Genomic DNA, 25,200 nt, shown 5'->3' on the forward strand with positions numbered 1-25,200 from the left:
CACATGGTGGGTGAACGAGGACAACCCAACCCCGCGCTGGTGATGGCGAGAAGGCGGCTCCGCAGCTCCTGGCTGGATCCCGGGGCTCTTTCCGACGCCCCAGCACCTGGCCGCGCTCAGCCCGCGGGTCAGCGCAGGATGCCCACGCCGCGAGGAGCCCGACACCTGCATCCCCAGCACGCGGCAGGGCCGGGTACCACCGACACAGGCCACAGCTCCGTGTGCCACCCCGGGGCAGCAGCCGGGTCCTGGCTCTTCTCTTGCCCCTCTCAGCCCAGCGGGGTCCCCGCCGGCAGAGCTCCACGGCACCTTCCACCAGCACCCGGCACCTTCCTGCGCCTCTGCAGACACCAAAGCAGCACACAGTATTGCTACTGTGCCAAGTGGGAACTTTATTCTTTCTTGTGGTTTGTTTTTTTTCCCCCCCTATTTTTTCCCCAGTAGTTTAAGGAGGCGGCTTTGAAGATGGGTTGGATTTGGATTATTTTTTTTTTCCCCAGCAAAATCTGCAACACTTCAATAGCGTTACGCCCAGACATCAGCTCTGTTAGTTTTTACATCTCAGAGCCACAGAGACACCAGCAGCAATAACCTGGGAACGGAAAGACTTCCACATAGCTTGTGCATTGTCTCGGATTTTTTTTTCTTTAAAAAAAAAAAAAAAAAAAAAAGCACAACAGAAAAGACACAAACATTGATGAACATTCATTAAAAACCTGTACATTGTAAAAAAACAAACAAACAAAAAAAAAACCAAAAAAAAAAAAAGAAACAAACAACCAAACCCCAAACAAAAAACAAACACCATCATTCTCTTGCTTTGAAATCAGAATCAACCTGGGAACGTTGCAGGGGGAAAAGAAAGATCCACCGGGAAGGTGACAGCACCGGCCTTGCCGCTGGAGCCGTGCGTGGGATGCGAGGGCTGCCGGGGGGCTGTGGGGGCTGGCTGCCCCCCCGCCACCGCCGAGGCAGAAAGTCTGTGCCGTGCTCTGGGTTCCTCTAGCGTATAGAATGCAAAGCATTTAATACATTTTTTTTTTTCATTTTTTTTTCCCCCCAGAGCGAGAAAGCAGAAGTGAATGAAAAAAAGTCTAATATTTTGTTCTTTAACCATGTAACTGCAGATATGAGCCAACATCATGGAATGAAAAAAATAACGTAAAGTAGAGCATTCGTGTGTATCACAAAAATACAATAAAAACTTTTTTTTTTTTTTTTTTTTTAAGTTTCCTGTGAACTCCCTGCCATGCCGGCCTTCTGCCCGCTCTGCCCCTGCACCCGGCCAGCTCGAAGGGCTCTGGAGAATCAATGTCTACAACCAGCAACAACAATTTCTGCTGAGTCAGCAAAGGTGTGTGGAACGGGGGGCCCTGCAACCATGGCAAGATTTTGTTTGGGTTTTTTTTTTTTTAAACTAAGTTCATACATTCTGACTTACAGATAACTTTGATGGATCGTTACCTTCTTTTTTTTCTTTTTTTTTTTTTAAAACCCTTCCATACAATGGACAAACGCATCAAAGCCTGCATGTAAGAACAGAACCTCTTTTACAGCATGTAATACTGTGTTTTGTTTAAGTCCTTCCTTGCGTAAAATATTGACAGAATTCACTGAAGGTATCAAAAATATACCCTGTAGACCAATACAATTTACAATTGCCTTTTCTCACCATTCAGAAAACAATGCACTTAAAGCAACCGAGCCCCTCCGTGGGCAGCACGCGAGCCAGCCCGGGGACATCCCTGCCCGCCCCTCCTTCAGCCCGGGATCACTCCCACTGGAAGAGACCAGGATTTTTGTGTTTTTTTTTTTAAGAAACAGCTCCTCACTCCCTCCCCTGCCCGCTCATGCCAGCCACGTCCGACGCGTGTTGAGACCACCATGGGGCTGATCCGGCTTGCGACGTGGGTACGCCAGGCAACCAGCCCTGCGACCAGCTGCGGGGAACTAAACCGGGGCGTTCCATCCTGTCACTTCTTAAAACAGGTATTTTTTTTTTTCCTCTCTCCTTTAACCCGCTCAAGGTTTTACATTTCTGTGGCACAGCCCCACGGGTGGGATGCAGGAGCATCCCACAGCCCCTGACCCGACTCCGCGGGACCACGCCGGCCCTGGGACGTGCATGCTCCGGGCATGCGGCCGCTGACGGTCCCTCCCGAGCGCGGGGGTCACTGCCCAGCCAGGCTGCCAGGATCGAAGATGGGTTCCTTGGGTTTTGTCTCGTTAAGGCTTTTTTCTTTTCTTTTTTTCAGACCGAAGAGGATGCAGAAGTTTCCAGATGTTGAGAAAGAAAAAAAAAACGCCAAACAAAAACAAAAAAAACAAAACAAACAAAAAAAAGATACAGAACCCGTCCCCCCAAACTGTCTGGTTGGGAGGGGAAGGAAAGAAAGAAAAAGAAAAGGGAAAAATAAAATAGCTCTGCTCCTGCATCTTCGCTCGTGAGAGCCGGCGGGGCCGGGGCGGTGGGCGCTCGCCCTGGGCATCCCACTCGCTCCCTGCGCCCTGGGTTTGGTCGCCGTCTCCCTGCCCCTGGCTCGCTTCATTCACTGTCCGAAAGGGTTTCGTACTGGGAGCAGAGCAGGGGCTTGGGCTCCTCGTCCCAGGCATGGTGCTGGCTGCCGGGGGTCCCCTGCGGCACGGGGGCGGCGGGGGCTGCTGTCACCACCCCGCTGGGGAGCCGCATGGTGAGCGGGTTGTAGGGGAATGGCGTCGAACCTGCGTGGGGCGGAGGAAGCAGAGGGTCAGCGCCGGTGGCAGGGGGCTGCCCCCCTGAGCCCCCCTGCGGGGGTGGCACGGCTGCCGGGGGGGCACATGCCCCCCAGCCCTACCTGCAGACGAGGGCCTGTCCTCCCAGACACGGTTGGTGAGGGGCGTCCGCCGGTTGCAGTCCCCCTCCGAGTGCACCGAGGAGACGGAGGGCGGCCGCTCGCCCGAGGACAGACCCGGCGCCGGCGACTTGGCCTTGCGGCTGTTGGGTCTGGCCGCCATCTTTGGCTTGCCCCCTCCTCCTGCAAAGAGAAGCACCCGCTTGTCACCCATCTCATCGCGGCAGGGCTCAGGGGGGTGGGGAGGGGGGCGGGCAGCCAGCACTTCACTCTTAACAGCTTGCAAAAAAATGGCTGGTGGCAGGAGAAAAGCCCACCCAGGGGCCGATGGCACCGCAGCGGGGAAGGGTGATGGGGCGCGGGTGGCCAGGCTCTGTCCCCCCCTGTGCTGCTCTCCGTGTTGTGGGTTGACGCTACCATCCGTCCCGCGGAGCGGAGCAGGGGCAGGAGCAGCCGCATGGCTTTGGCCAGGCTGTTTCCCCGCTGGGTCCGCTCCCGAGCCAGCTCGCAGCTCAGCCCATGAACATGGCTCCCAGGACGGGAGCATCATTCTGCACAGGGACCCCCAGGAGCTACGTGGGTGCTGGAGCCCCGCACGCATTCCCCATTCCCGTGGTCTACGTGGCCAAAACAGTCTTTAATCCGTTCTTACAGGAAAATTCCAGATGAAGTTTAGCCAGTTTTTAGAAGGTTTGAAGCCCCAAGGGGCTCTGCTGGGGAGGTTAGCCTGGCTAAACCGGGGGGAGCTCCCAAAGCGGGAGGGATGGATGGGCTCTGCATCCCACCCTGCCTGCCCAGGCAGCCTCTGCCGGGCATGGGGAAGCATGGCTGGAACAAGCTGCTGGTTTCATGCAGGAGCCAGAAAAGCTTTTCTGCAACAAGCTGAAGAGCACCTGCTCTGAGCTGACCCGGAGGAAGGTGCAAGTGCGTCCCCAGGACCCTGCTCCTCGACTTCAGGGGCTCTGCGCCCACATTGCCAATGGTAACCCCCGGCGCCAGCTGCCGGGGTCTGCACAGGGCGCTTGCAAGAGGCAGCCCACCCTTTGCAGGCATGCGGGGCACAAGATGCTCTCCCCCATCCATCCCTGTTCCCCCCCCTCTCTTCCTTAACTGGGGATCCGCAAGAACAACCCTCCCAGCTGGGCTCAAGCCTCCCCTGAATCCGAGCAGACCCCGCTGCAGTGCCCAGATGGCTCCGTGAGCCCCGCCGGGGCCGTCAGGCTGCTCCCCCCAGCTCTGCTCTCTGAAGCCATCCCCTCTCCATCGCTTTTAGCTCCCTTACGCTCTTGCTCCAGGCACCCCCAGGTCCCCACCAGCCCTCTGAGCCCCAGGCTGGAGCCTGCCCCGACCCCCTCTGAGAGCAGGGTGGGAAGGGAAACGCCGCCCTGTGCCACATCCCCCCACACCAGCCCTTCTCAGCCTCTTCCCCTAGTTCGGAAGCAATGATCCCCCCCGGGGTTTACACAGTTTGGGGTGGCTATTTAAGTTCATGGCTATGATGGCTTTATGGGTGTGGGGTTTTTCCCCAATAAATCTTTTCATGGTGTTCAAAAAAAAGGAAAAAAAAAAAAAAAGGAGATATTAAAACCCAACAAAGGGGGAAAGGAGCACAGTCAGTGGTTTAGAAAAAGCAACAGCACCTTCTGAGACTATTAAATTAACATCAAACAAGACCAGGATTAATCAGCAGATTCACAAAGCTCGAAGCTGGGGGAGGGAGGGGAGAAGAGAAAACCAAAATGAACAAAAATGGGGGTGGGGGGTGGGGGGAATAAATCCACCCACAAAAGGGGAAATGTAAAGGCTGAGAATTAATAACACAGAGAGAGCAAAGGTGGAGAGGGCTGCAGACCTGGCAAGGAGCGCACGTCCTCGTTTCGTCCATCAGCAGGAGTTATGGGCATAGCAGCGGGCAGGCTTGCACTGGCATTCAGAGAGTTAAAAGCATTGGCACTGAGAGGTGAGCGCTCTTCCCACTGCTCGTCATATTTACCCATTAGGGCTTTCCTAATTATTGCCTCCAACCCCATGTTGGTACTGGAATTCTCTTGGACCGACTGGCTCCTACAACTGATTAGCCCTGGGAGATACGGGAGAGGGAGGAGAGAGGGGACGGGAGATGGGGGGGAGCCAAATGAGAAGAAAGATGGGGGGACGGGGAAAAGGGGAGAAAGGAGACAAGGGAGAAGGGAAGAAACAAACAGTCAGCACATTCTCGCAAAGCAACAAACTTTGTCATCTTGTTCTTTAAAGCGCTGCGATGCACCCGTCCTCCTCCTCCCCACTCCATCCCACCCCAGGGCTTGGCAGGGGCTGGTGGTGGGATGGGATGGGACTTACTCTGGGACTGGGGTTTCTGGGGTGCTACAGGCAGGCAGGGTTCCCTGGGGATGAGGGCTTGGAGGACTGCAGGGAGGAAGGGTTGTTACTGAGCCCCAGGGAGCAATTACGAGAAGGGGGTGGTGGGGTGGGCTGCGCTCCCAGCCCAGCCGGGCTCTGCACGGGGGCAGGAGAGTCACCTGGCTGTGGGGTCCATAGGGATGCACACACAGATCAAAAGTCAGTGTGCTGGGGACCTGGAGGTGGGGGGGCAGTTTCCCATGGAGGATAAGTCAGGGAAGAAGAGGGAGCACCCCGCAAAACCATTAAGATGGGAAAGAGGTGGTTGATTTGGCCCTGGCAGAGGGGTGGCAAACGCAGGCAGCCCCGGGACGAGGGAGCCGCCTGGGGAGCTGCCTGCCTGGGGTCGGGCTACGCTGGGGAGAGGGGAGAGGCCTTTCGTCCCTCCTCGTGCTCTTTGTAAGCCCTCTGCCCATCACCCCAGCCCACTCCCCTCCTCCCGCAGGCCGGGTGCCCGCTGCGGACCGGAGCCCCCTGGGCTGAGCCGCGGCTGTGACAGGATGCAGAGGCGAAGTGGTGTCCCCGCGTGGGTGTGAGTCTCAAGCCATGCAGTTATGGTGCAGCACCGCACAGGGACCAGAGGGCACTAGGCTCAGCCACGCCACCGTCATTCCCAGTGTGGCGGTTACAGGGAACAAGCAAGGGCAAAATACAGACACAAAAACAGCAGGCTGGCGAGGGGAGCCCAGCTGCAGCCCCCCGGCTCCTTCGCTCGCCCCATCCCGGAGGTGTTCACACTGGGATCGCTGCCCCTCTGCTTGCGAAGGGACGGATCCCGGCTTCCTTCGTCTTCCCTGCAAATGGGCAGGGTCCCTCCTGGTCGCCTCTGGCCAGACCCCGGCCCCCGGCTCCCTACACTCCGCCTTTACACCTCCCCCTGGCACAGCAGGAGCAGCTTCAACCAGGGGATGCTCACCCCCCCAAATTCCGTCTGCCGCAGACCCTCGCGTCCTGGCTGGCTGCACCCTCTCATCCCAGCTGCCGGCGTGAGCCGGCTCCTTCTCCCAACATGTTCGCCCTGGTGAGCAGTGTCACAAGCAGTGTCACAAGTGGTGTCACACCACTGGTGGCCATGTCTCACCGCTGGTGGCCGTGCCGGGCCCTCCTGCCACACACAGCCCTGGCCCACAGCACCGCCTTGCCCTGGCTGCAGGAAAACTGCCGCTCCTCCTACTGAAAACTAACAACCTGAAGGCATTGCTGCTGTCGGAGAGCATTAATGCTTAATCATTTAAGTATCAATTAGTACTCCTCGATGGGGGTTCATGTCATTCGTTCGTGAGCCCACCTGGGCATTGCTGCGGCCGGTGGCAACAGCCCCACAGCCTTCACGGGGCCTCTCTCCCTCGGGCTGGTCTCTGTGGTCTCTGTCCTGTGCAGGGAAGCCCACGGCAGCCACCGGCCCCCTGGGGCTGCTTCCCACCCCTCCTGGCCAAAATCCCTCCCCTAAGCTGCTCCCTCCCCTCATTTCCCAGCTGGGCTGAAAGCCACGGGCCCAGCAGAGCTGGGGAGGGGGCAGTGCCCCTGGGGAAGCTCCTAAACTGGCATTTCAGCTCCTGTGTGGTCGTCCTTGGGCTCAGCACGGCACGTACATCCCCATGGGTGCCTGGGGACCATCCTGAGCCCTTCCCGGCGCCCTTTCACCCTGAGAGCAGGGGGGCAATCTGGGGGCTGGGGTCCAACCCTGGCTGTTAGCCAGCAAGCCCCCAGTTAGGCAGGCTGGCAGGTTAATGCTGGTTAGGGCTGGGGACTCGCTGAAGCCCACCACAGCTGCCGGCAGCAGCACTCAGATACCACCAACCCAGAGGGCTCCCCCAGAAGCGGGCTGTCACCCCGACACCCCTACCCGCGGCAGCTCCCCGCTCCACACTGCAGCGGTCCTGCCCGCGAAGTCCTTCCATAGGGCACCAGTGGCACCGTGCCAAGCCACCGGGTCAGCGCTCCCCCCAGCTCCTCAGCAACCCGAGTTGACCCAGGCTTGAAGCACCTGGAGGTCTGAGCGCGCTGCCAGCACCCCTGGGGCTCAGCACCCCTCCATCTCCCAGATAACGCATCCTCTGGGTGCTCAGCCCCCGCCAGCCTGCCCAGCACCCACAGTGCCGGGCTGTAGGGTGCCGCTCTCATCCCAGTTTGCTTTGGCAACCAGCTCCTGCTGTCTGCCCACCCCTTGCCGCTGCCCCCCGAGCCACCCACGGCCAATCACCGGCTCCGACCGAGCGTGGGGTGCTCCCTCCCCAGAGAGTGGGGTGCTCCTTCCCCAGCGTGAGGTCCTCCTTGCCACAGTTTAACCCTCTGCTGGCATCAGAGCGCCAACCCCTTCTTGACTTTCACCCTCTCCTCAAACCCTGCCACGCTTCCCGAGGAATTACCGCCCCGTCTCCAACTCGGCAGCAGGGAGTTACGGTGCATCCCGAGGCTCCAGCCTCCCAGCAGCTCTTACGCCAGGAAAAAAGGAGATGCTTAAATTTACCGAGTCTCCTGCTCTCCGTGGCTGGAAGCCCTGCAGGGAATGAGGTACGGGACAGGTGTGTGGGAGAGTTACCTGCTCCGGTAATCGCCGGCATATTGAAAATCTCTGTCCCAGGCTGCCCAACATCTGGAGGAAAACAAAGAAGCTCTTCAGTACGGAGAGCAGCGTATGCAGGCTGGCCGGGGGAGGGACCTGCCGTGCCAGCCACGACCGCATCCCGCTGTCCCCGTCATGGCACCCGGCCTGAGAGCAGCCCACCTCCCCTGGACACCGGCGTGGGCCGGCGGGTGCTGGTGGGCACCAGGAATTGGGTGCCATTGGGTGACCCGCAGTGGGCACGTCTTGGTGGCTGGGAAAGGGCAGGAAAGCAGAGCCCTGAGAGCCAGGGCGACAGCTTCATGGCTTCGTGCTTGGTGCTGACCCCCCTCCCTCCAGCCCCCCATGCAGCCAAACTCTCCCTCCTGCCTACGGGATTTCCAAAGGCTCAAATCCCCACATCCAGGGAGTGAGGCTGGGCAGTGGGGAGGGAGAGGAGGAGGAGAAGAAATGTTAAATCAATATTTTCCCTTTTAGCTGAGCTGTTTGACTTGGATATCGCTTTCCTTAGAATAACAGAAATCCTCATCAAATAAGAGGCGTTTCCTATTTCTATATATTTTCCCTTGATAAGGGAAAGTGTGGAAGGTCACGGGGTTCAGGCACATGTCCCCAAAGGGGCATAACAATACTGTTGGTTCATGGTAACATCATCCAGGAGACGAGACAGCTTGGTCCCTCTTATCCGATGCAGCTGTTGTAAGATGGATTCAAATTGAATTACTATTGACTGTATAATGCTGGGCTAAATTAAATTATGATCCTATCTACTCTATTAGCGGTTAATGAATGAATGGGCTGAATTTCTAATATAAGCCAGCCTGGTTAGTTTTACAGAGCTATACCAATATTGATGTAGGGCTTAAAGTAATGTCGGGGGGAGATGCATCTCAAGGAGAGAGGATTCAGCTTGGCTGGCCATTCATTAAAATATCAATTGCTCTTAGGTCTCCTCCATGCTCAGCTCATTATTTCCTTCCTGTTGAGGTTATCTGGAGTGGATGGGATTGACAGCCCCAGAGCAAGGAGACATGGGGCTGGGAAGCCTCCCTTTGCCTCCCCTGCTGCACGCAGCCACTGCTGGCACCAGCACAGCTCATCCCAGGAAGCTTTAAGACCTCGCATTTCCCAAAAAAACCATGGCACGATGCAGAGAGAGCTGGCTGGGAGCTCCCAGCCCATCACACAGCAGCACCTATTCCCAAACCTCCTTTGCTTCATGTTCCTCGAAGCTTTTTCCCCCCTCCCTGGTGCCTGCATTCGCCACCCCACACGTCCTTACTGTACTCCGTCTCATTTTTGTTGGTTGTGCTGAGCTTCTTGATAATCTCCTGTTTCTTGGACTTCACCATGGCAGAGTTGCTCTCAGTCAGCTTGCTGAAGAAAGCTGGAGGCTGAGTGTTGTTTCCCGGGGACTTGGACCCCATCCTGCAAAGCAAAAGACCATTGGAAACTTCTGCAGTGTCCAGTTCACAAAGTCCTACCTAGAGAGACCCTTCCCTTAGCCTAACTTTTCAGAATCAGCCTGAGGGCTCCCGAGATATTTGGGATCTCCAGCCTTTCCCCCTATTCCCTACCGGACACGCACCACATGGCGCTGACAAGCCCCTACAAACAGAGAGTGACCCGGGATGTGACATTGCTTTCGGCTGCAAGAAAAGCAGCCGGGGCCGGGGTGAGCGTGGGGCCAGGGGGAACATCCCCAGGCTGTCCCCACCATCCCCTTCCTTGGGTACCTCTGGTCTATCTGCTCGCCCTCGCGGTACAGGATCGGGTACGTGGCGCTCTTGGCGTGATCCGATTCTCCCACGCCGTCTGGTGGAGACACCGGCTCGATACAGTTGTCTGACCCGGCCGAGCCTTTGCTCTGCTCCGGGGACCTGCAGAGCGATGGAGAGATGCAGGCGATGGAGAGATGCAAGTGATGGAGAGATGCAATCGGTTTATTGCAACGTCCTCTGTCTCTGCACAGCTTGGGGTCGGGAGGGGGAGAAGGACTGAAATAGCTTTTCCTACATCAGGGAAAAAAGCCAAACCCTCCACCCCCTGCGGGCTTACGGAGCATTTTAACGCAGGCCGGGGGGGAAGAGCACAGCTTTGGGCATTTGCCTGCACTGCAGGCGTGCGGAGCAGGACCGAGCCCAGTGGTGGCCCACATTGCCAGGCGGTGGGCCAGCCAGCAGCTGCCCCAAGCAGGGCTGGCAGGACCAGTCCTGGGACTTGCAGGCTCAGTCGAAGTGTCCCGGGCTGGCAGGGAGACATCCCTTGTGGAAGGCTGCAACGTTAACCCTTTGGGGACCAGGCTTTTGATTCTCCATCCTATTTGTGAAGGCAGTGGAGGGCAGCAGCACCGGCCACCTCCTGCCCACCTCGTCTGGGACCACACAGGGTCTCGCTGGTGGCAGGAGATGACTTGGGCACTGGGGCAGCCCAGGGAGGACCGACACAGTCCCCCAGTGCCTGGGAGACGGTCAGGCTCGAGTCCATGAGGAATTCCTCATGGCGAGTTCTGGGAATTTACGTCTTTGTTCTTTCTGTGGTTTCTCTTCTCCCCCAACCCCCTGCAGTTTTTTTCATCGCTGGGTGGCCAGGGCTGGGCTCTCTCCCCTAATGTCATAAAGCCAACTCTAGGACTAGGCAGAGCTGGGAAGAATAATCCCATTTATGACAAGGAGCCACCAGTGTGGAAACACTCCTCTTTTCTGGATGCAGCTGGGTCTCTGCTGGTGTTTGGGTGGGAGGACAGACCCCGTTCTCACATTTCCCATTTTTTAATTCCGTACAACAGCACTCAGACCTGCCTTGCGCTGATATCAGCGCAAGGATCTGAAAGTGACTTTAAAAGAAATACAGATGGTGCGTGAGATGGATGGTTGCAGTTGACAGGGCATGTGTCTAACAAGCTTCTGATTCACTAAGAAAGGCAAAGATAAAATTAACTTTGGACCAATGGAAAATGCGTTGTTTTGGGCTTTTTGGAACCATTTGTGGTCTGAAAAGTCACTGGGCCATGACCTACCACAGACTGAGGACAGTGACAGGACAAGAGGCAACGGGCACAAACCAGAACACGTGAAATTCCATCCCAACCCACTTCTTTACTGTGAGGGTGCTCAAACACTGGTACAGGCTGGCCAGAGAGGTGTTGAAATCTCCATCAGTGGAGATACGGGCATGACCTGGGACAACCTGCTCCAGCTGACCCCGCTTGAGAGTAAGGTGTTGGGTTGGATGATCTCAAGAGGTCCCTTCCCAGGAAACTATTCTGTGACACCCGCCAGATTGGGAAGGGGATCATGTACGGACTCTTAAGGGTTCCAAAGAGCATCTCTAGGACCATGCCGGTGGCCAGAGGCATCCCCACAAGGGAAGAATGCCCAGATCGGAAAGCAGTTTCACACTCTGGGCTGTGTAAGCAAGCAAACTACGCAAGCCCCAAGCTGCGGAGCATAAATGCAGCAATGCCAAGTGCCAGCCTGCCCTATGCACCCCCTCGGCGGGGTGCCAGGCAGCCAAGGGCACCCACCCAGCTCCTCACCCTGGGTAGCCCTGGTCCATCTGAACCCAGACTGGCACAGCAGCTGGGCAGAAACCCATTGCCACCAGCTTTGGTTGGACTCTCTGACCTCACCTTTTGCCACCTTCGTTCTGCGGGGAGATCCTGGAGGCCGCAGCGTGCTCCTGCTGCTGCAGGTACGCCTTGCTGGGCGTGCGGCGCAGGTCCAGCACGGGGCACGCGGCTCCCGGGAAGGAGTACACCGGAGTCTGGATGTGGGAGTTGAGCTGCTGTGGGTGATGGCGCGTGTAGTCCTGCGTGATGACCTCCTAGAAGAAGAAACCCCTGAGTCAGAAATAGAGCTGGTTTCTACCTCTTGCTTTGCTGGGCACAATTAAGACAGGGCAAGGAGGAGGGAATTAGGCTGGTTTGTCCCTGCAGGGATGTAACGTCTGCCTCCTGCCTGCGGCAGGTCTCGTGATGGGCTTGCTGGGGACGCCAGCACCCGGGTTGAACACACGTGATGCACCCTGCTCTCTCCAGCCCTCAAACAGAGGTGCTGAGGTCTGTAGCATCACTCCCAGACCCTCCCCGCCAGATATGTCTCACATCAGCTCTTCCCTCCTCCCTAGAGCCCCAGCGGGAAGGCAAGAATGAGGTTAATTACACTGATATGCTGGGCCAGCGTGACCACCCGCTGGTTCATGCCCTTGATGCTCTGGCTGGACTGCAGAGGCTGACACTGGGGCTGGGGGCCGTCGGGCTGCCGGAGGTGCTGCAGGTGGGCTGTGTCAGGAGCTGAGGCCTTCAAGGAGCCTGGGGGGGCACAAAATAAAAAAAAAAAAAAAAAAGAGAGCAGCCATGAGATGATGTCTGTGTCCCCCTCCTTCAACCCCACCTGACGTGGCACTGGGGCATGGCAAGCAAGGGCTGGCTGACAAAGCCCCCCGCTCCCCAAGCCAGCCTGGGGCTCTCCCGCAGCGCTGGCACTGCTGACCCCTGCCCTCACCTTGCTGTTTCTGCCTCAGGTCATGCTCCCCGTGCCCCTTCTCCGCATCCTGCAGCAGCTTGGCCCCTTTCTCGTGGGACAGGTTGGGTGAGCTCACGGGACTCACCGCTTCCATCCGCTCAGGGCTGTACCCTCCATGAAAGCCTGGGGAAATGGGAGAAGGGAGTTAAACCCAGGAGCACACTTGCCTTTTCCCTAGTGTTGTGGTGACTGCTGCTTGTGGGTAGAGCTATGTGTTCAGTGAAGGGGGGAGAAAAGAGACGAGGGAAGACCTGGCAGGTCACATTGCGGGGACCCCCGGAGCCACCTCTGATGTCCAGCTGTGGGGCTGGCTGCAGCAAAGGGGCGACCGCAGTCCCACACAGCTGGACGCTCAGCAGCTCATGGTGACAGCACGAGAGTCAGGAACCAAACTCAACCCCTGTGGGGTCACAACTTGTTCCCCCCCTTTCTCCCACCTACTGAAACAGAAAAATAATAAAACCTGCTACACCAGGAGGGAAAGCAACGCTCTGCAGAGGTGGGGATGGCTGCACAAGAGGTCTCCAAGTGTTTTACAAAGAAAAGCCCCAAGCCCAGCATGGCCAAGAGCAGGGGCTTGGAAACTGGGTGCGAGACCCTGTGGACTCCAGGTCCTGCTCTGGAGACAGCAGGCTTGCACTCCGCAGGGGTGAAAAGGCTTCTCGACCACACTCTGCCTTTTCAGACCTTTGCACAGACTCAACCTGCATCAAAACCGGCAGAGCTGGAACGAAGGACCACCACCACCTTTCAACAGAGAGGGGAAACTGAGGCACAGGCAGGTTCTGCTTCCAAAGGGTGGAGGACGGCAGGGCGCTGGAGGAGGCACACGCTGCCTCTCACCAGCTGAGCCCGTTTGGCAACGCTCACAACTTCTGCCTCCACAGACCTTTCCCCTCCTCACGCTCAACTCCTATTCCTAGAAACCGCCCACTGCAGGCAAATCCAGCCTGTGACCCACAGCACCGCCAGACGGTCCCCAGTGCCCAGGCACGGACACGCTGACCTCGCATGTACCTGGGGCATGGGGAGGGAAGGACCCCCCCAGAGAACCTCCCTGCACCAGGGAGGGGGATGCAGCATCCCCCATCACCCCATGCACGGCATCACGCTTCGGATCCACCCAAGATGAAGTATTCTGCTCTGGAAAGATCCCAAAGCAACTGAAGTTCTGAGGAACACCAGCTCCTTTCTGTAAGCTCCTGGCTGTAGAAAAGCTGCCCCGCTCCTCCGCGGCATGACACCACTCAGCTGGAGCGAAACCCCGGTGCCAGGGAGAAAGGGCAGAGGAAAAGCCCGGCCAGGCAGCACGTCACAGCTGGAGGCACGTCCTTGGCCTTGGAGGATGCTGCTAGAAGGGGCCGGGAACAGACATGACCGAGTGGGGTGGGACGGGTGGGTCACCATGTGCCGCTGAGAACAGCTCTCCTCCCAGCCACGCTGCCGTGGCCCTTCCACCCCTGGGTTACAGGAAGGCAAGCTGGCAGCAACCCCCAGTGCCCACAGCTAAGGCAGATGCTTCAATGTGAAGATGGGGTCCCATCAAATCCCCAGGGGCCGCCTGTTGCTTCTGCATGCTAGTGGGACCTGGATGAATGCTCTGGGGGAAGGCTGGTCCCATCAAGAACGACCCAGACCTTGAATCCAGCCCCCTTGCTGCACTTTCTTCTGGAGAAGCTTATCCTGGCACTTGTGTCCTGCACCAGACCGCTGTTAGGTGGTTCCTGTGGTCTGCTCTGGAAATGGCTACTGAGGCCAGCTGGGCTGAGGGATTGCTGGGCAGCCGTGCCCACACTGTGCAGCATCCCACACCAGAACCCCGAGTGAGGACACCCCAAGTGAAGGGACCCCATCTTTTGCAGCAGCCCGCAAAGCCCCCCGAGATCCTGCACGCTCAGGGGTACAACCATGAGCGGGGCAGTGCCTGTCTGATGGCCACCAGCCCTGGCCCACTCACACTCCTGGGTCTCTGCTTCACTTGTTGGATTTATTACCCACAACTGTTCCTTACAGGCTGCCTGGGAATTTCTAAGGATGGGGAAATCAGAATTGGCAAATTGCTGTTGTCTGTAAAAAGCAATACCAGGAAAGCCATCTGCAAAACACGACTTGGCAATGGGAAAAACTAAAAGAGGGTAGAAGAAGGGAAGATCCTTAAAACACATACAAATAAAAAAGTCCGGAATAATACAATAACCAGGAAGAAGAGGGACAAACACACTCAGGGAGTTGATAAAGCCAATAGCCAAAACATGCAACTGAAAAGAATAATGAAAAAAAATAATGGGTTTCAGGCCACAGCTCTGTCACCTCTCCCCTCCAATTTCTTGCCATCACCAGCAGCGTTGTTACTCAGTGCCCCTCTCTCTCGCTGCCCCGTATCGCGAGACGTGTGGCGCATGATAACCACATCTATGAGGCTGGCCGCTGTTGCAGTGGTCTTACCGAGTGCTCGGAGCTCCTGCTCCTGCATCGGAAAGGGTTTACTTTGACTCTTCTCTCTGCTGTGCTGCTCGGGGCCCGAGGCTGCGTGCGGCTGCTCCAGAGCGTGATGGTGCTGCTGGCTCTTCCCCTGCCCTCTGCTATAGTGATGGGAAGCACCAGGTCCGGAGGCGGGTAAAGGTCTTGACTCCATGGCTTTAATGGGTGACGGTGACTGTTCGAGGTTGGCCCCGCTGGACAGCTTTGAGGTGAAGACGTTGTTGTCAGCCTGGGCTCGTTCCGCCTTGGCTTCCCGTGCCCTCGAGACCTCCTTCTGCAGGACAGCCGGGTCCATCGGGGGCGTGTAGCCATCTGCCGCGCCGATGGAGGAGCGCAGCGTGGCGGCTGAGGGGAAGGCGGCCGAGCGGATTGGTGATGTGGTAGTGGTGGAGGAAGATCTGGAAAGCAAATGAAAATGAGGCAAAGGTGAGAGAAGCAGGTGGAGAAAGGGGAGTGCTGTTACCAGAGCCCCAGCGCTCAGCCCTGCCTGTCCAAGGTCACCCCAGGGCTCCGGAGCGCGGGGCTGGCCCGTGCTGGATGGAGCCTCCACCAAGTAACTGGCCATGGGGGTTTGGCCGTGGCCTGGACGTGTTGACTGGAGGGAATAAAACCCACGGACAGGTCCCAGAGACCTTCATAACTCCACCACCAGGCAACTTTCAGCAAGAGGAGGACCTGCATTTGGGCACACGGATGCTCCTGCTTTCTTTCCTGGTAGCAGTAAAAGCCACCAGCAAAAACAAAGGAATTGGACACCAAAATCTACCTGTCCCCATCACAACTGCCCTGTAAGCCCCAGTCCTGCTCCCCCCAAGACTGAGGGCCAAAACAACCCTTGCTCCATCTCAGAGGTCTCCCATGCAATGCTCATTAATTAACCGCCATGGCCGTGCCGGTGCAGGGGTCTGGGCACGCAGCAGGGACCGTGGCGGGGGGACATACCGCAGGACGGAAGGGGTGGGGGTCTCTGAGGAGATGATCTTCATGCTCGTGTTGTGGAGCACGCTGGGGCGCTGCTGGATGGTCTCGTGGGTGCGGGGCGAGACGGGAGAGTGCTGGTGGCTGTGAGAGTGCGAGGATGAACGGCTGCTCGACTGCTCTGTACCTGGGGGAAAACACGCAGAAAAGCTTCTTCAGCTCCTCCTTTTGTAGCCCCAACCCTACGGCCACCCAGCATGGGCCCCAAGATGCGGTGCCAGGCTCCTCCCCAGCCTACCTGGTCTCCAGATGGGTGCGTGCTCCACCGTGGTGGATGCTAGGATGGATTTTTCACGCTCCCTCTCCCGTTCCCGCTCCCGCTCGGACACCGACGATCCTGACTGTTTGGTCATGTGTGTGGGGCCTCCTGCAACCCAACCAAAAGGCGGTTAGAGGGCTGCGGGCACAGCAGTTCCCCCAGGAGCACCACCTGCTCTTCACATCGCTGTGCCTGCAGGGCAGGGGAGGAACAGCTCCAGCCAAGGGCACCCAGTGGGACACAGCCTGGGGAATGACGGAATAGCCATCGTGGCGCTGTCTCTGGGGTACGACCTTCCACAAAGCTGTTTGCTAGCAGCCACTTTGGGGAAGGCGGGGGAAAAGCAAGGAAGCCCCCAACAGGCAGGACTGGTGGGCCCGTGAGAATGAACTTGGGCTCCCCCCACCTGCACCCGCCTGCTCATGGCCCTGAATTTGTTAAGGGTCCTGCCCAACCGCTTTCCCATGGGAAAAGCAACCTGCAGCTTTACCTGGGGAGAGCGGGGAGCTGCTGTGCCGGCTGCTGAAGGTCTGGGGGGGGCCGGGGATGTAGGTGATGCGGTCCATGGTGGTGGCAGAGGTGCCAGGGGTAGGGGGCACGAGGACAGGCAGGTGTGGCACTTGGGACAGGTCGATGATGCCTGGAGAGAGAAGCGAGAGGACTGTCAGGATGATGCTGAGCCGCTGCAGCTTGGCGTGCTGGAGTGGGGAGTGATGCTGGGGAGGGTCAGCTGGTCTTGCTGCTGGGGCACAGCCCAGTGCCAGCACACACACGGCCCCCAGGCACTGGTTGTTGGGGAGGGGACCCTTCTGTGGGCAAATACAGTGTGTCCTGCTGCTGGGAATAATGGGGAGGGAAAATGTTGAGACCTATCCCTGCTGAGCGAGGGGCTGCTGCCTGCGGAGGGGCAGAGCACCACACCCCCGCACTCCCCAGCAAGCCCTGCTTTTGCAGAAAGCCACATACATCCTTCTGGGAGTGGGTTTTAATCTCCAAAAGCCAGCAGGACTAGGCTGGGAAGCGCTCCCATGACCTAAAACCAGAGCCACACGTCAGGAGCCTCAAGGAACTAAAGATGGCAAAAAGAGCATCAAATTCCTCCCAGCTGCCCTCCACGCCGATGACCAAGTTCCTATGCTGCTGGGTGACATCTTGCTGCTGGCTTCGCCCTTGGCCCCAGCGCTGGAGCTGGCACTGCCGGCCTGACCCAGCCTCCTTCTCCCCACATGCCCCCAAACTGCTGGACGGCGCGTGCCGGGAGGACCTGCTGCATAGTTGAGGGCGAGGGAGGGCTCCCGGGGTGACAAGCCGCGCAGCATGTCTGCCCGCTGCGCCATGGCCGTGGCTGCGGCGTTGTGGTGCATCTGCTGGGACGTGATGTAGTCGTTGATGATGGTCTGTCGGTTCTCCATTGCGGCTGTGTCCGGGTAGCCCCGGATGAGGTACGGGGGGTAGAGGTGGGGGTACGTGGGGCTCGGAGCCAGGTGCCTTGGCAGGTAGTAAGCAGTAGCTGGGAGAGAAAAGGATGGAGACGTGAAGTGGCTTCCACAGAGACCTCAGGCTTTCGGAGCATAACAAGTTAAAAATCAATCCCCAACAGGCGGTGCCCCCACCAAATGTACCTGTGTCCAGTTGGATTCCCCTTGGGATGGCGGTGGGATCGAAAGCCAGCGGGATGTGTCCCCGGTACAGGTCAACCCCGCTGACGCCACGGAGCAGGTGCTCATACGGGGAGATGGGGTGGTGGTGGTCAGCCACAGGAGCATGCGGAGACTTAGAGTTGGTGAGCTCTCTCGATGTGGGGGTCATCTTTCTGTCCTGGGACACTGGCTTCCCGGCAGTGATGCTCCCTGCCGTGAGCAGACGGAAATGAGTCAGAGACTGAGTGCTGTGGCCAAGCCACGTCCCCGAGGGATGTCTGCAGCCAAGCATGTCCCCCAGGGAGGTTCGCAGCTATCCTGAACTTGAGGGAACTTCCCCTCCTCCCTGCACTGCCATGTCTTGTTACGCCACCATGGCCAAGATGGGCCAAGCCCTGGTGCATCCAGGTCCCAAACCATCTCCCCAGCCCAGCGCATCCATGCTGGGTGGTCTCTTGAGTTCATCCTGCCCCACACAAGCAGATGGCGGTGGAGCCTGGCTGCTGTGCTCCTTGGCACTGGAGGTCACTGCTGCTGGGCAGAGCTGGGGACCCCAAAACCCCCAGCAATGGTGACAAAACACAATCCAGAGTGCTGGAGCACCCAGCACCCTCTGGAGCCGTAAGCTTTCCCAGCGCATGGAGGGGAGGCTGGATCCTGTCAGGGATTCTTCTTGGCTCTCCCAGACTGGGCATCGATGGTGCTTCCCACCCAATCTGGGACCAGCATCACCAGCTCCTGTGTCCATAATGGCAGCTGGGGACAGCGGCTGACACAGAGCCACCGCAAGCAGCGTGACCAGACCCCCTGCACCAGGCTGCACGCCCAAGGCTGCGCGGCGCTGGCTCGGGGGTGAGGCACAGCCCCCTCATGTGTGCCGGTGGATCCAGCCCCAGCCTGGCTGCCTGGAAAACAACCGGGGCTGTGACACAGGACAGCTGCCTTCCGACTGCAGCCCCTGCCATGGGGACTCGTGCTGAGCATCTGCACCCCAAAACCCTGTGGGCTCTGCACATGCGGAAACCCACCCTCCCGCTAGCGTTCTGCAGAACATCGATTTTTCCGTTGGGATCCCTCCCGGCTGCCCAAGTGCTGCCTGCCCTGCATTGCGCTCACCATGCGTGCCAGTCTCGGAGCTGCCTACGCCTGAAGGCTTCCCCCAAAGGACTGACCTAACCGGGATGACAGCAGAGGCTGCGGCAACAGGACACAGCGACCACGGAGAGCAGGCGGCAGCAAGCAATGGGGGAGGCTTTTTGGCGGAGCTCCGCACTGCACAGCCCCGTCTCCCACTCCTCGCCAGGGAGGCACATCCTGGCCTCGGTTTTTAGCAGACTGCGATGTCTTGTGCTGCACGCCCCCAAATCACAAGACTCTTGGATCAGAACAAGAATTTGCGGGCGGGAGGTGCAGAAGGCCCCGAAGCAGTCACACGTAGCTAGCAGGCTTGATGGGGCAGGGTGTCTCAGGCACTGGCTTCAGCGCCAATCCTGCCTGCAAACATGCCATGAAGCAAGAGGGGTTTTGTGCCCTGGACCTGAGCACGTCTCACCAGATCGCTGAGCCCAGCCCAGCCCCGTGCCTGCTCCCTGGAAGCCCCAGGTCTGGCTCTGGGGGCAGGAGGTGGCTGATGCCAGGGGGCACAGGCAGCCCCTGCCTGGGGCAAGCAGACAGGCTGCGAGATGGCAGATCCCAAAGACCAGCTGCACTGCCTGGATCCACCGGCTTGGAAGGGATCAGATATTCCTGGAGCTGAGGCACTCGGGTGCCCCGGTGACGGGTGAGGCATAAACACACAGGGTAGGCAAACGCACACCAGGTGGGTGGGGGTGTGACGATCCCCCTGCAGTGCACCAAGAGCCGCTGTCCTGCCCGCCTGCAGCAACGAGGGTGCCCTGGGCCAGTGCTGGCTCAAGGAGACGCTTTCAAAACACCACCAGCTTCACCAGCCATGCTCCAAGCCTCCCTCCAGTTACCCCTGTGCAGGTGTGGGGTGCCCTCACCGTAACCGTGTGAGCGCCCCCAGGAAGGCAGCTGAGCCCCAGCCACCCCTGGCAGCCGCCCCAGTGCCATGAGTCAGCCGCGGGCAAGACTGGGCACGGGGTGCCGCGGAGAACGGGTCTGACGGGCACCAGCTGGGAACAACTCAGGCAGGTTGGGTCAGCAGCCACCTCCTGCACACTTTGCCCGCTTGGCTTGCTAAAAATCCTTGTGTCAAATAAAAGGTTTGCCCAGTACCTTCGTGCTGCCGTGGCGTGGACTCCCGCGTGGAGACCGGAGACCCTCTGTGCAGGTGGCTGCCAAACGCCGTGCTGTGCCCTGCCTGGTGGTCCTCGTAGGCGAGGGAACTTTGGTGGGGCTTGCCCGGCTCAGGTACAATCACAGGAGCCCCTCTGGCGATGGAGCCACCCGAGTTTGTCACCGGGCTTGGCCTGTTTTTCAGGCTTTCTTCATAAGCTCTCTCCAGATTCCTCGGGTCCTGGATGATGTCCAGTGAGTGCACAGAGTGAAAAGTCCTGCCGGGACTACCGATGATGGAACGCACATCGTGCTTTTTGGTACTCGAGGAGGAAGAGCCACTGTCGTACTTCAGTGGGGTACCCTGGGGACAGAGGGCAAAGGGGACATCAAAGGGGCACAGACCAGAAGGGGATGCGGTGGCTGCATCCCACCAAGTCTCAATGGGACCTGTTCAGTGGGTCACCACACCAGTTTACGTGGCCAAATGACAAGTGGCAAAGCAGAGATAATCGCTCTGCACGGCACGGGGTAGGGTGGAGGGCCCATCTTGCATGTCTTGTTGTGCTCCAACAAGATGATGATGAGTCACTGCCGAAGGCTGGCTGTGCCCATCACGCCTCTCTCCTACACACATCTGAAATGAGGTAGGACTACGAGGTGCCATGGGAACCCTCCAAATATTTGCAGTCCAACAGGAGACAGCATGCCACGTTTCCTCCTAACTATTGGCCTTGCTGGGTTGACACTTGCCCGTAAAGGGAGGAGACCGAGACTATGTACACCCAGAGTCACAACTGCCGAGGGCACCACATTGACTCTGGCCTTGAACAGGAGCCAAACGCAGCTCCTTCCGTGTACACCTGTGGATGGAGCATCACCTTTTTAACGTGCCAGGGGGTGCTGACCTCCCTTCCCTGGGTTTTGTATCTATCCACCGGGAAGGATCACAGGATGGTTTGGGTTGGAAGGGACCCCATCCAAGTATGGGGAAGGGCCACCTTTACCCAAGCAGAGCCTCAGTGCTGACCAGTGATGTATGTGCAACATGAAGCCCTCTCTGCTCTCTGTTTACCTTGGGAATGGTCCCCAGGGTCCATGCAAGAACAGCAGCCTAAGTGAGACCCATCTCACCTGCTGTTTGCCCCCTACTCACCTGCGTGATGGAGCCTTCCTTCAGAGGTCTCGTCAGAGAGATGTCAGGTGTCCGCCTCAGCTCCTCCCGGGGAATCTCATGGATTGATCTTCCTGCTTCTTTTACCGTGGCCACCAGGTCTTCGTGGGCTGGTTTCATTTTCAGAGGAGTAAGGCCCTCGTGAGACCTGACCTTGTAGGCATCGGATAAGTCCCTCGGTGGAGTGTTTTCCCTCTTGAGCTGCTTGGCTTCTCTTCTGAGGTAGTCCTCATGGGCCTCCACGTAGGACCGAGGTATTCCTGCAATGCCCAAGCAGATGACAGATGCAGAGGGTGATTCCCCAGCCAGACACTGGACTCCCAGGCCCCACATGGATGCTCAGTTGAAGGGATCTCTAGTTAATGCACGTAACTTGGGGACTGGCACCCAACCCAGCACATGAGCAGCTACACCATGAATGCAGCTGGACCACATCACATCTACCACCACTTTCTGGGCCCATTTCACACTAGCTTCAACCTGCCCTCATGAGAGTCACTGAGAATTTTACCCCTGACTTTGTTGAGAGCTTAGGTTGGTAGAAGCTGAGCAAGACTGAAAATCTCTCTGAGCACACAGCCAAGGCCGCAGAGGTCTGCAGCAGCGGGACCTCAGTGTGTCCACCCTTGCTTCCTCCTGCCCTAGCCTGACAACAAGAACAAGGGGCCATGCAGGTGAGATACTTCCCTGCGTTACCTCTGGCCATGGCCATCTTCTGCTTGCAGGCTTTACCTTGTGTAATTGAGCCCCGTATGTGATGCTGCTCCTTTAGGTTATGGGGACTGTGTCGGTCTGGAGGGATTGCTCGACCCATGAGACCTAGAACAGATCCAAGGCAGAAAGCTGGGTTGTGACACAGGAGTTCATTTACAACACATGACCATGTTACCAGGGATTCCTGGGACAACAAGGAAAAACACCAAAAATTTCTAAATTACATGAGTTCTCTTTTTTTAAAACGTGCTTCCCTTTTTTTTTTTTTTTTTTTTTTTTTTTGTAGCGGGCAGAAACCAAAGGCAAAGGGGCCAGTCTGCATCCCTTGTTTTCCCACGCTGCTCAGATGCTGTCCTGTTGGGACGTGCTGCAGGGCACCAGCTAAGCACTGCTGAAACACGGGCATGGGAAGGAGCATCATGTAGAAGAGACAAGATGGGGTCTCTGCGGGTCACTGCTAACACAGCATGGGTGAAAGGCTTCGCCCAGACCCACCTTCAATGCTGGCAGATAAGGTATCACGGGCTGATAAGCCCCGGCTGATCCTCCCCTCCATCATATCATAGGTCCGCTTGGTTCCTGCGGTCTCATGCGAAGCTCCTGAGCTCCTGCTGTCCTCTTTGGAACACTGAGAAGCAGCAACTCCACCTGGGGAAGGGAACACCGAAAAGCACCATCAGGAGCACAGAAAGTCAGCCCCAGCCAAGGGAGGGTGTTCTCTTTGCATGCGTTGCTGGAAGGTCAGATCCCATCCTAGCATCAGCCACCACTCCGCGACGCCAGTAACACCACATGAAGTTAGCTTCCAAGAAATTCAGCTGGTGTTTTCTCCCCTCCCTGCCTGCCTCAGCCACCAGATCCGTGCCTCCTGCTCGGGTAGGAGCATCCGCCCCGTCGTGTCCCACTCCCTCCCTCCCCGGTGGGGGCCATCCTGTAGGCAGGGGGACAGCCCGGAGCCAGCGCAGTGCTGGTGGGAGCAGCTGCGGTTCCACTGAACTTGGCCCTGTGGGTCTGGGGATTTTTTTTTTTTTTTTCCCCTGTTTGTTTTGATTTTTGCTAGACACCTACTGTTTGGGATCTTGGCCAGCCTTAACATTTGCCGAGACACTCCCTGGGTGAGAAAATGAGGGAAAAGGGGGGAGAGACGAAGCTGGGAATGATGCCTTTGGAACAGCAGTGAGTGTGCATAAGAACTGGGAGAGACGAAGACGGCAGAAAGTCCCACCCAAGACCGAGGGAGCGAGCACTAGTAAGACAGGAGACCACCGACCGCCTCCTTGTCTGAACCTGGAGCAAATTCTCCTGCAAACCAACAGCAGACCCCCTGCCCTGAGCCCCAGCCCCTCTCCACCCCCCCCCGGCACAGCCCTGCCCGTGCCAGGCAGCATCACGCCCACCCTGGGCGATGGGCACCCATCATGTGTGGCGAGCTGTGAATCCAGCAGGCAGCTCCCTATCCAGCCCTGGCCAGGCCGCCCCTGCCGGGGACTGCCAGTGCCCTGATCCTCCTCTTCGTGGGCAGAGAAGGTGGTTATGCAGTTAGAGAAAATGGAAGACAAGTTAAAAACATTCATTCCCTTGCAGACGATCGGGAACAGAAGTCCTCCTCAGCAAACCCAGTAATTAATAAAATGGGATTATTACAACTTCACACCTACTATGAGTTTCCGCAATCTGCACCCACTCGATCCAGAAAGCATTTGGGGCTGTGTGTGGGGAAACAAGAGGGGGATCTGTCCCCGAGTCCTCACTTCAGACTCATCGGGGAAAGCTGGGGGTGACATTCAGAAGCAGCCAAGCACCTTGCAGCAGCCGCGGGGCGATGCGCCCGCACCCTATCATCAAGGCACATCTGCTGCCAGCAGCCCTTCTGCTGAAGGGGACGTGGTCCTGGGCACCCTTTGTACCACTGGGAAGTGGGGGGAGGGCGCGAGGGAGAAGAGAGACTAAACAGAAAGAAAATCACTCCAAACCCACGTCCCTTGCCGTGCAGAAGCCATCAGCAATCATATGCAGAATGAGAATAACCAATCTAGCACAATTCAGCTCGCACACGCTACAGGATCTCGTCTCATTACAGCCCTTTTATTTTAAGCACCCTTATGACACTAAAGAATTTGCAAATTTTTTTTCTGCTTGCCAAAATTCATAATCACCAACAATTTCAGTTTTCTTATTTAATTTTTTTTTTTTTTAACTCTTCCACTTCGGGCTGCGAAGCCCCGCCAGGCTGTACGGGGAGAAGGAGAGGCAGCAGGGCTGGCTGGGCTGCAGAAGCACGTGAGATCACTCAGGATGTGATAAACGCTACCAAGCATGTAAAAGGCTGCTGTGGAGAGGAATGAATTAATTCCTCATCTGTGTCCATGGTGAGGTAGGACAAGGGGTGATGGGCTCCGGCTGCAGCCGAGGAGACTCGAGCTGACACCGACCGGTGTGTGCAATGGGCGAGAGTCTGATCTGTAGCCCCCCTTGGCTGGCTGGAGCAGGACCCCAGCGCAGGGCAGGGGCAGCCCCTGCTGCCGGGACCCTTCCCCATCTCTCCCCGCCTGCACCGTTTCTGAGATCAACCTCACTCGATGCCAAGCCTGGGCAGAGGAGATTAAAATAGCTTCTTGCACAAACAAGTCCTGAAATGCTTCCTGCGTCCTCCCTGGCCCGAGCCCTGCCAACTGTCCCAAAGGGCGCCCAGACACGAGTCTTCCGCGGTGACACTTTTTATCTGGGCAAGAGTTGACAGCGAGCGCGAGCAGGCAGGGGATGAGCTGGTTTCCAGCTGGCAGGCGAGAGGCAGGGTGCACAGCCCTGTCCCCAGGGGTCCCTGCGCTCCCAGGGCACACATGCAGGTGGCATCAGCCGAAGCTTGTGAGTTGTCCCCCGTGGCCCAACTTGAACCCTCTGCCTCCGGCCCTGGATGAAACAACCAGCCTGCAATGAAACCAGCTGCCTGTGCTTGGAGGCAAGTGGAAAGGGACTTCTGCTGGACACCTCTACCTGCGGGACCCACCGCAGGACCCGGGCTGCCAGGGATGCTCTGCTCCAGGAGGGATGCAGCCACCTTCGGGAGGGAGGCAGAGGGCCCAGGCAGCACAGCAGCCAACCAGAGATACCTGCTGAGCTGCCTGAAGTTAGGATCTGCTCCTCAGTCACCTTCAAATTCAGCTGAGAAGAAAAGTGACACGAGGACGGCTGTTCCCGTGCATGCCAGAGCACACGCCAGTGCTTCACCCCAAGGGGACTCAGCTCTTCCCAACCCCAGCTGCAGGCGAGGAGGAGCCCGGCGCCGTGCCAGAGATGCCCGACAGCACACGGTGAAAGGGAAGCACAGAGTTGTTCCCAGCTTCACTGGAGAGGAACATCTGCTTATCTCTTAACAGGAGCCACGGGGACCCG

General features: G+C 57.8%; 1 protein-coding gene across 11 annotated transcripts in view; it reads right to left on the bottom strand.

The window, feature by feature from the left end:
• Nucleotides 1-372: 372 nt before the first annotated feature.
• The window catches only part of NCOR2 (nuclear receptor corepressor 2), a 253,526-nt gene continuing 228,698 nt past the window's right edge, over nucleotides 373-25,200 (bottom strand). For 7 of the 11 annotated variants that reach the window (XM_040611149.1, XM_040611141.1, XM_040611132.1 and 4 more), the window contains 19 exons: nucleotides 22,303-22,455; nucleotides 21,826-21,912; nucleotides 21,076-21,353; nucleotides 19,920-20,283; nucleotides 17,664-17,891; nucleotides 17,306-17,551; nucleotides 16,532-16,681; nucleotides 16,021-16,149; nucleotides 15,747-15,909; nucleotides 14,769-15,202; nucleotides 12,303-12,446; nucleotides 11,961-12,109; nucleotides 11,429-11,622; nucleotides 9,534-9,677; nucleotides 9,080-9,225; nucleotides 7,774-7,827; nucleotides 4,684-4,911; nucleotides 2,835-3,014; nucleotides 373-2,721 (listed from right to left, as the gene is read on the bottom strand). In XM_040611149.1, coding sequence (XP_040467083.1) covers nucleotides 2,546-2,721; nucleotides 2,835-3,014; nucleotides 4,684-4,911; nucleotides 7,774-7,827; nucleotides 9,080-9,225; nucleotides 9,534-9,677; nucleotides 11,429-11,622; nucleotides 11,961-12,109; nucleotides 12,303-12,446; nucleotides 14,769-15,202; nucleotides 15,747-15,909; nucleotides 16,021-16,149; nucleotides 16,532-16,681; nucleotides 17,306-17,551; nucleotides 17,664-17,891; nucleotides 19,920-20,283; nucleotides 21,076-21,353; nucleotides 21,826-21,912; nucleotides 22,303-22,455 — 3,647 coding nt within the window. In that variant the 3' untranslated portion in view covers nucleotides 373-2,545. The remainder of the gene's footprint in view (nucleotides 2,722-2,834; nucleotides 3,015-4,683; nucleotides 4,912-7,773; nucleotides 7,828-9,079; nucleotides 9,226-9,533; nucleotides 9,678-11,428; nucleotides 11,623-11,960; nucleotides 12,110-12,302; nucleotides 12,447-14,768; nucleotides 15,203-15,746; nucleotides 15,910-16,020; nucleotides 16,150-16,531; nucleotides 16,682-17,305; nucleotides 17,552-17,663; nucleotides 17,892-19,919; nucleotides 20,284-21,075; nucleotides 21,354-21,825; nucleotides 21,913-22,302; nucleotides 22,456-25,200) is intronic. The other 4 variants (XM_040611191.1, XM_040611181.1, XM_040611157.1 and 1 more) reach the window with 2 other exon arrangements.

Source organism: Falco naumanni, chromosome 1 (assembly GCF_017639655.2).
Source record: "Falco naumanni isolate bFalNau1 chromosome 1, bFalNau1.pat, whole genome shotgun sequence".
In the NCBI taxonomy this organism is placed as follows: domain Eukaryota; kingdom Metazoa; phylum Chordata; class Aves; order Falconiformes; family Falconidae; genus Falco; species Falco naumanni.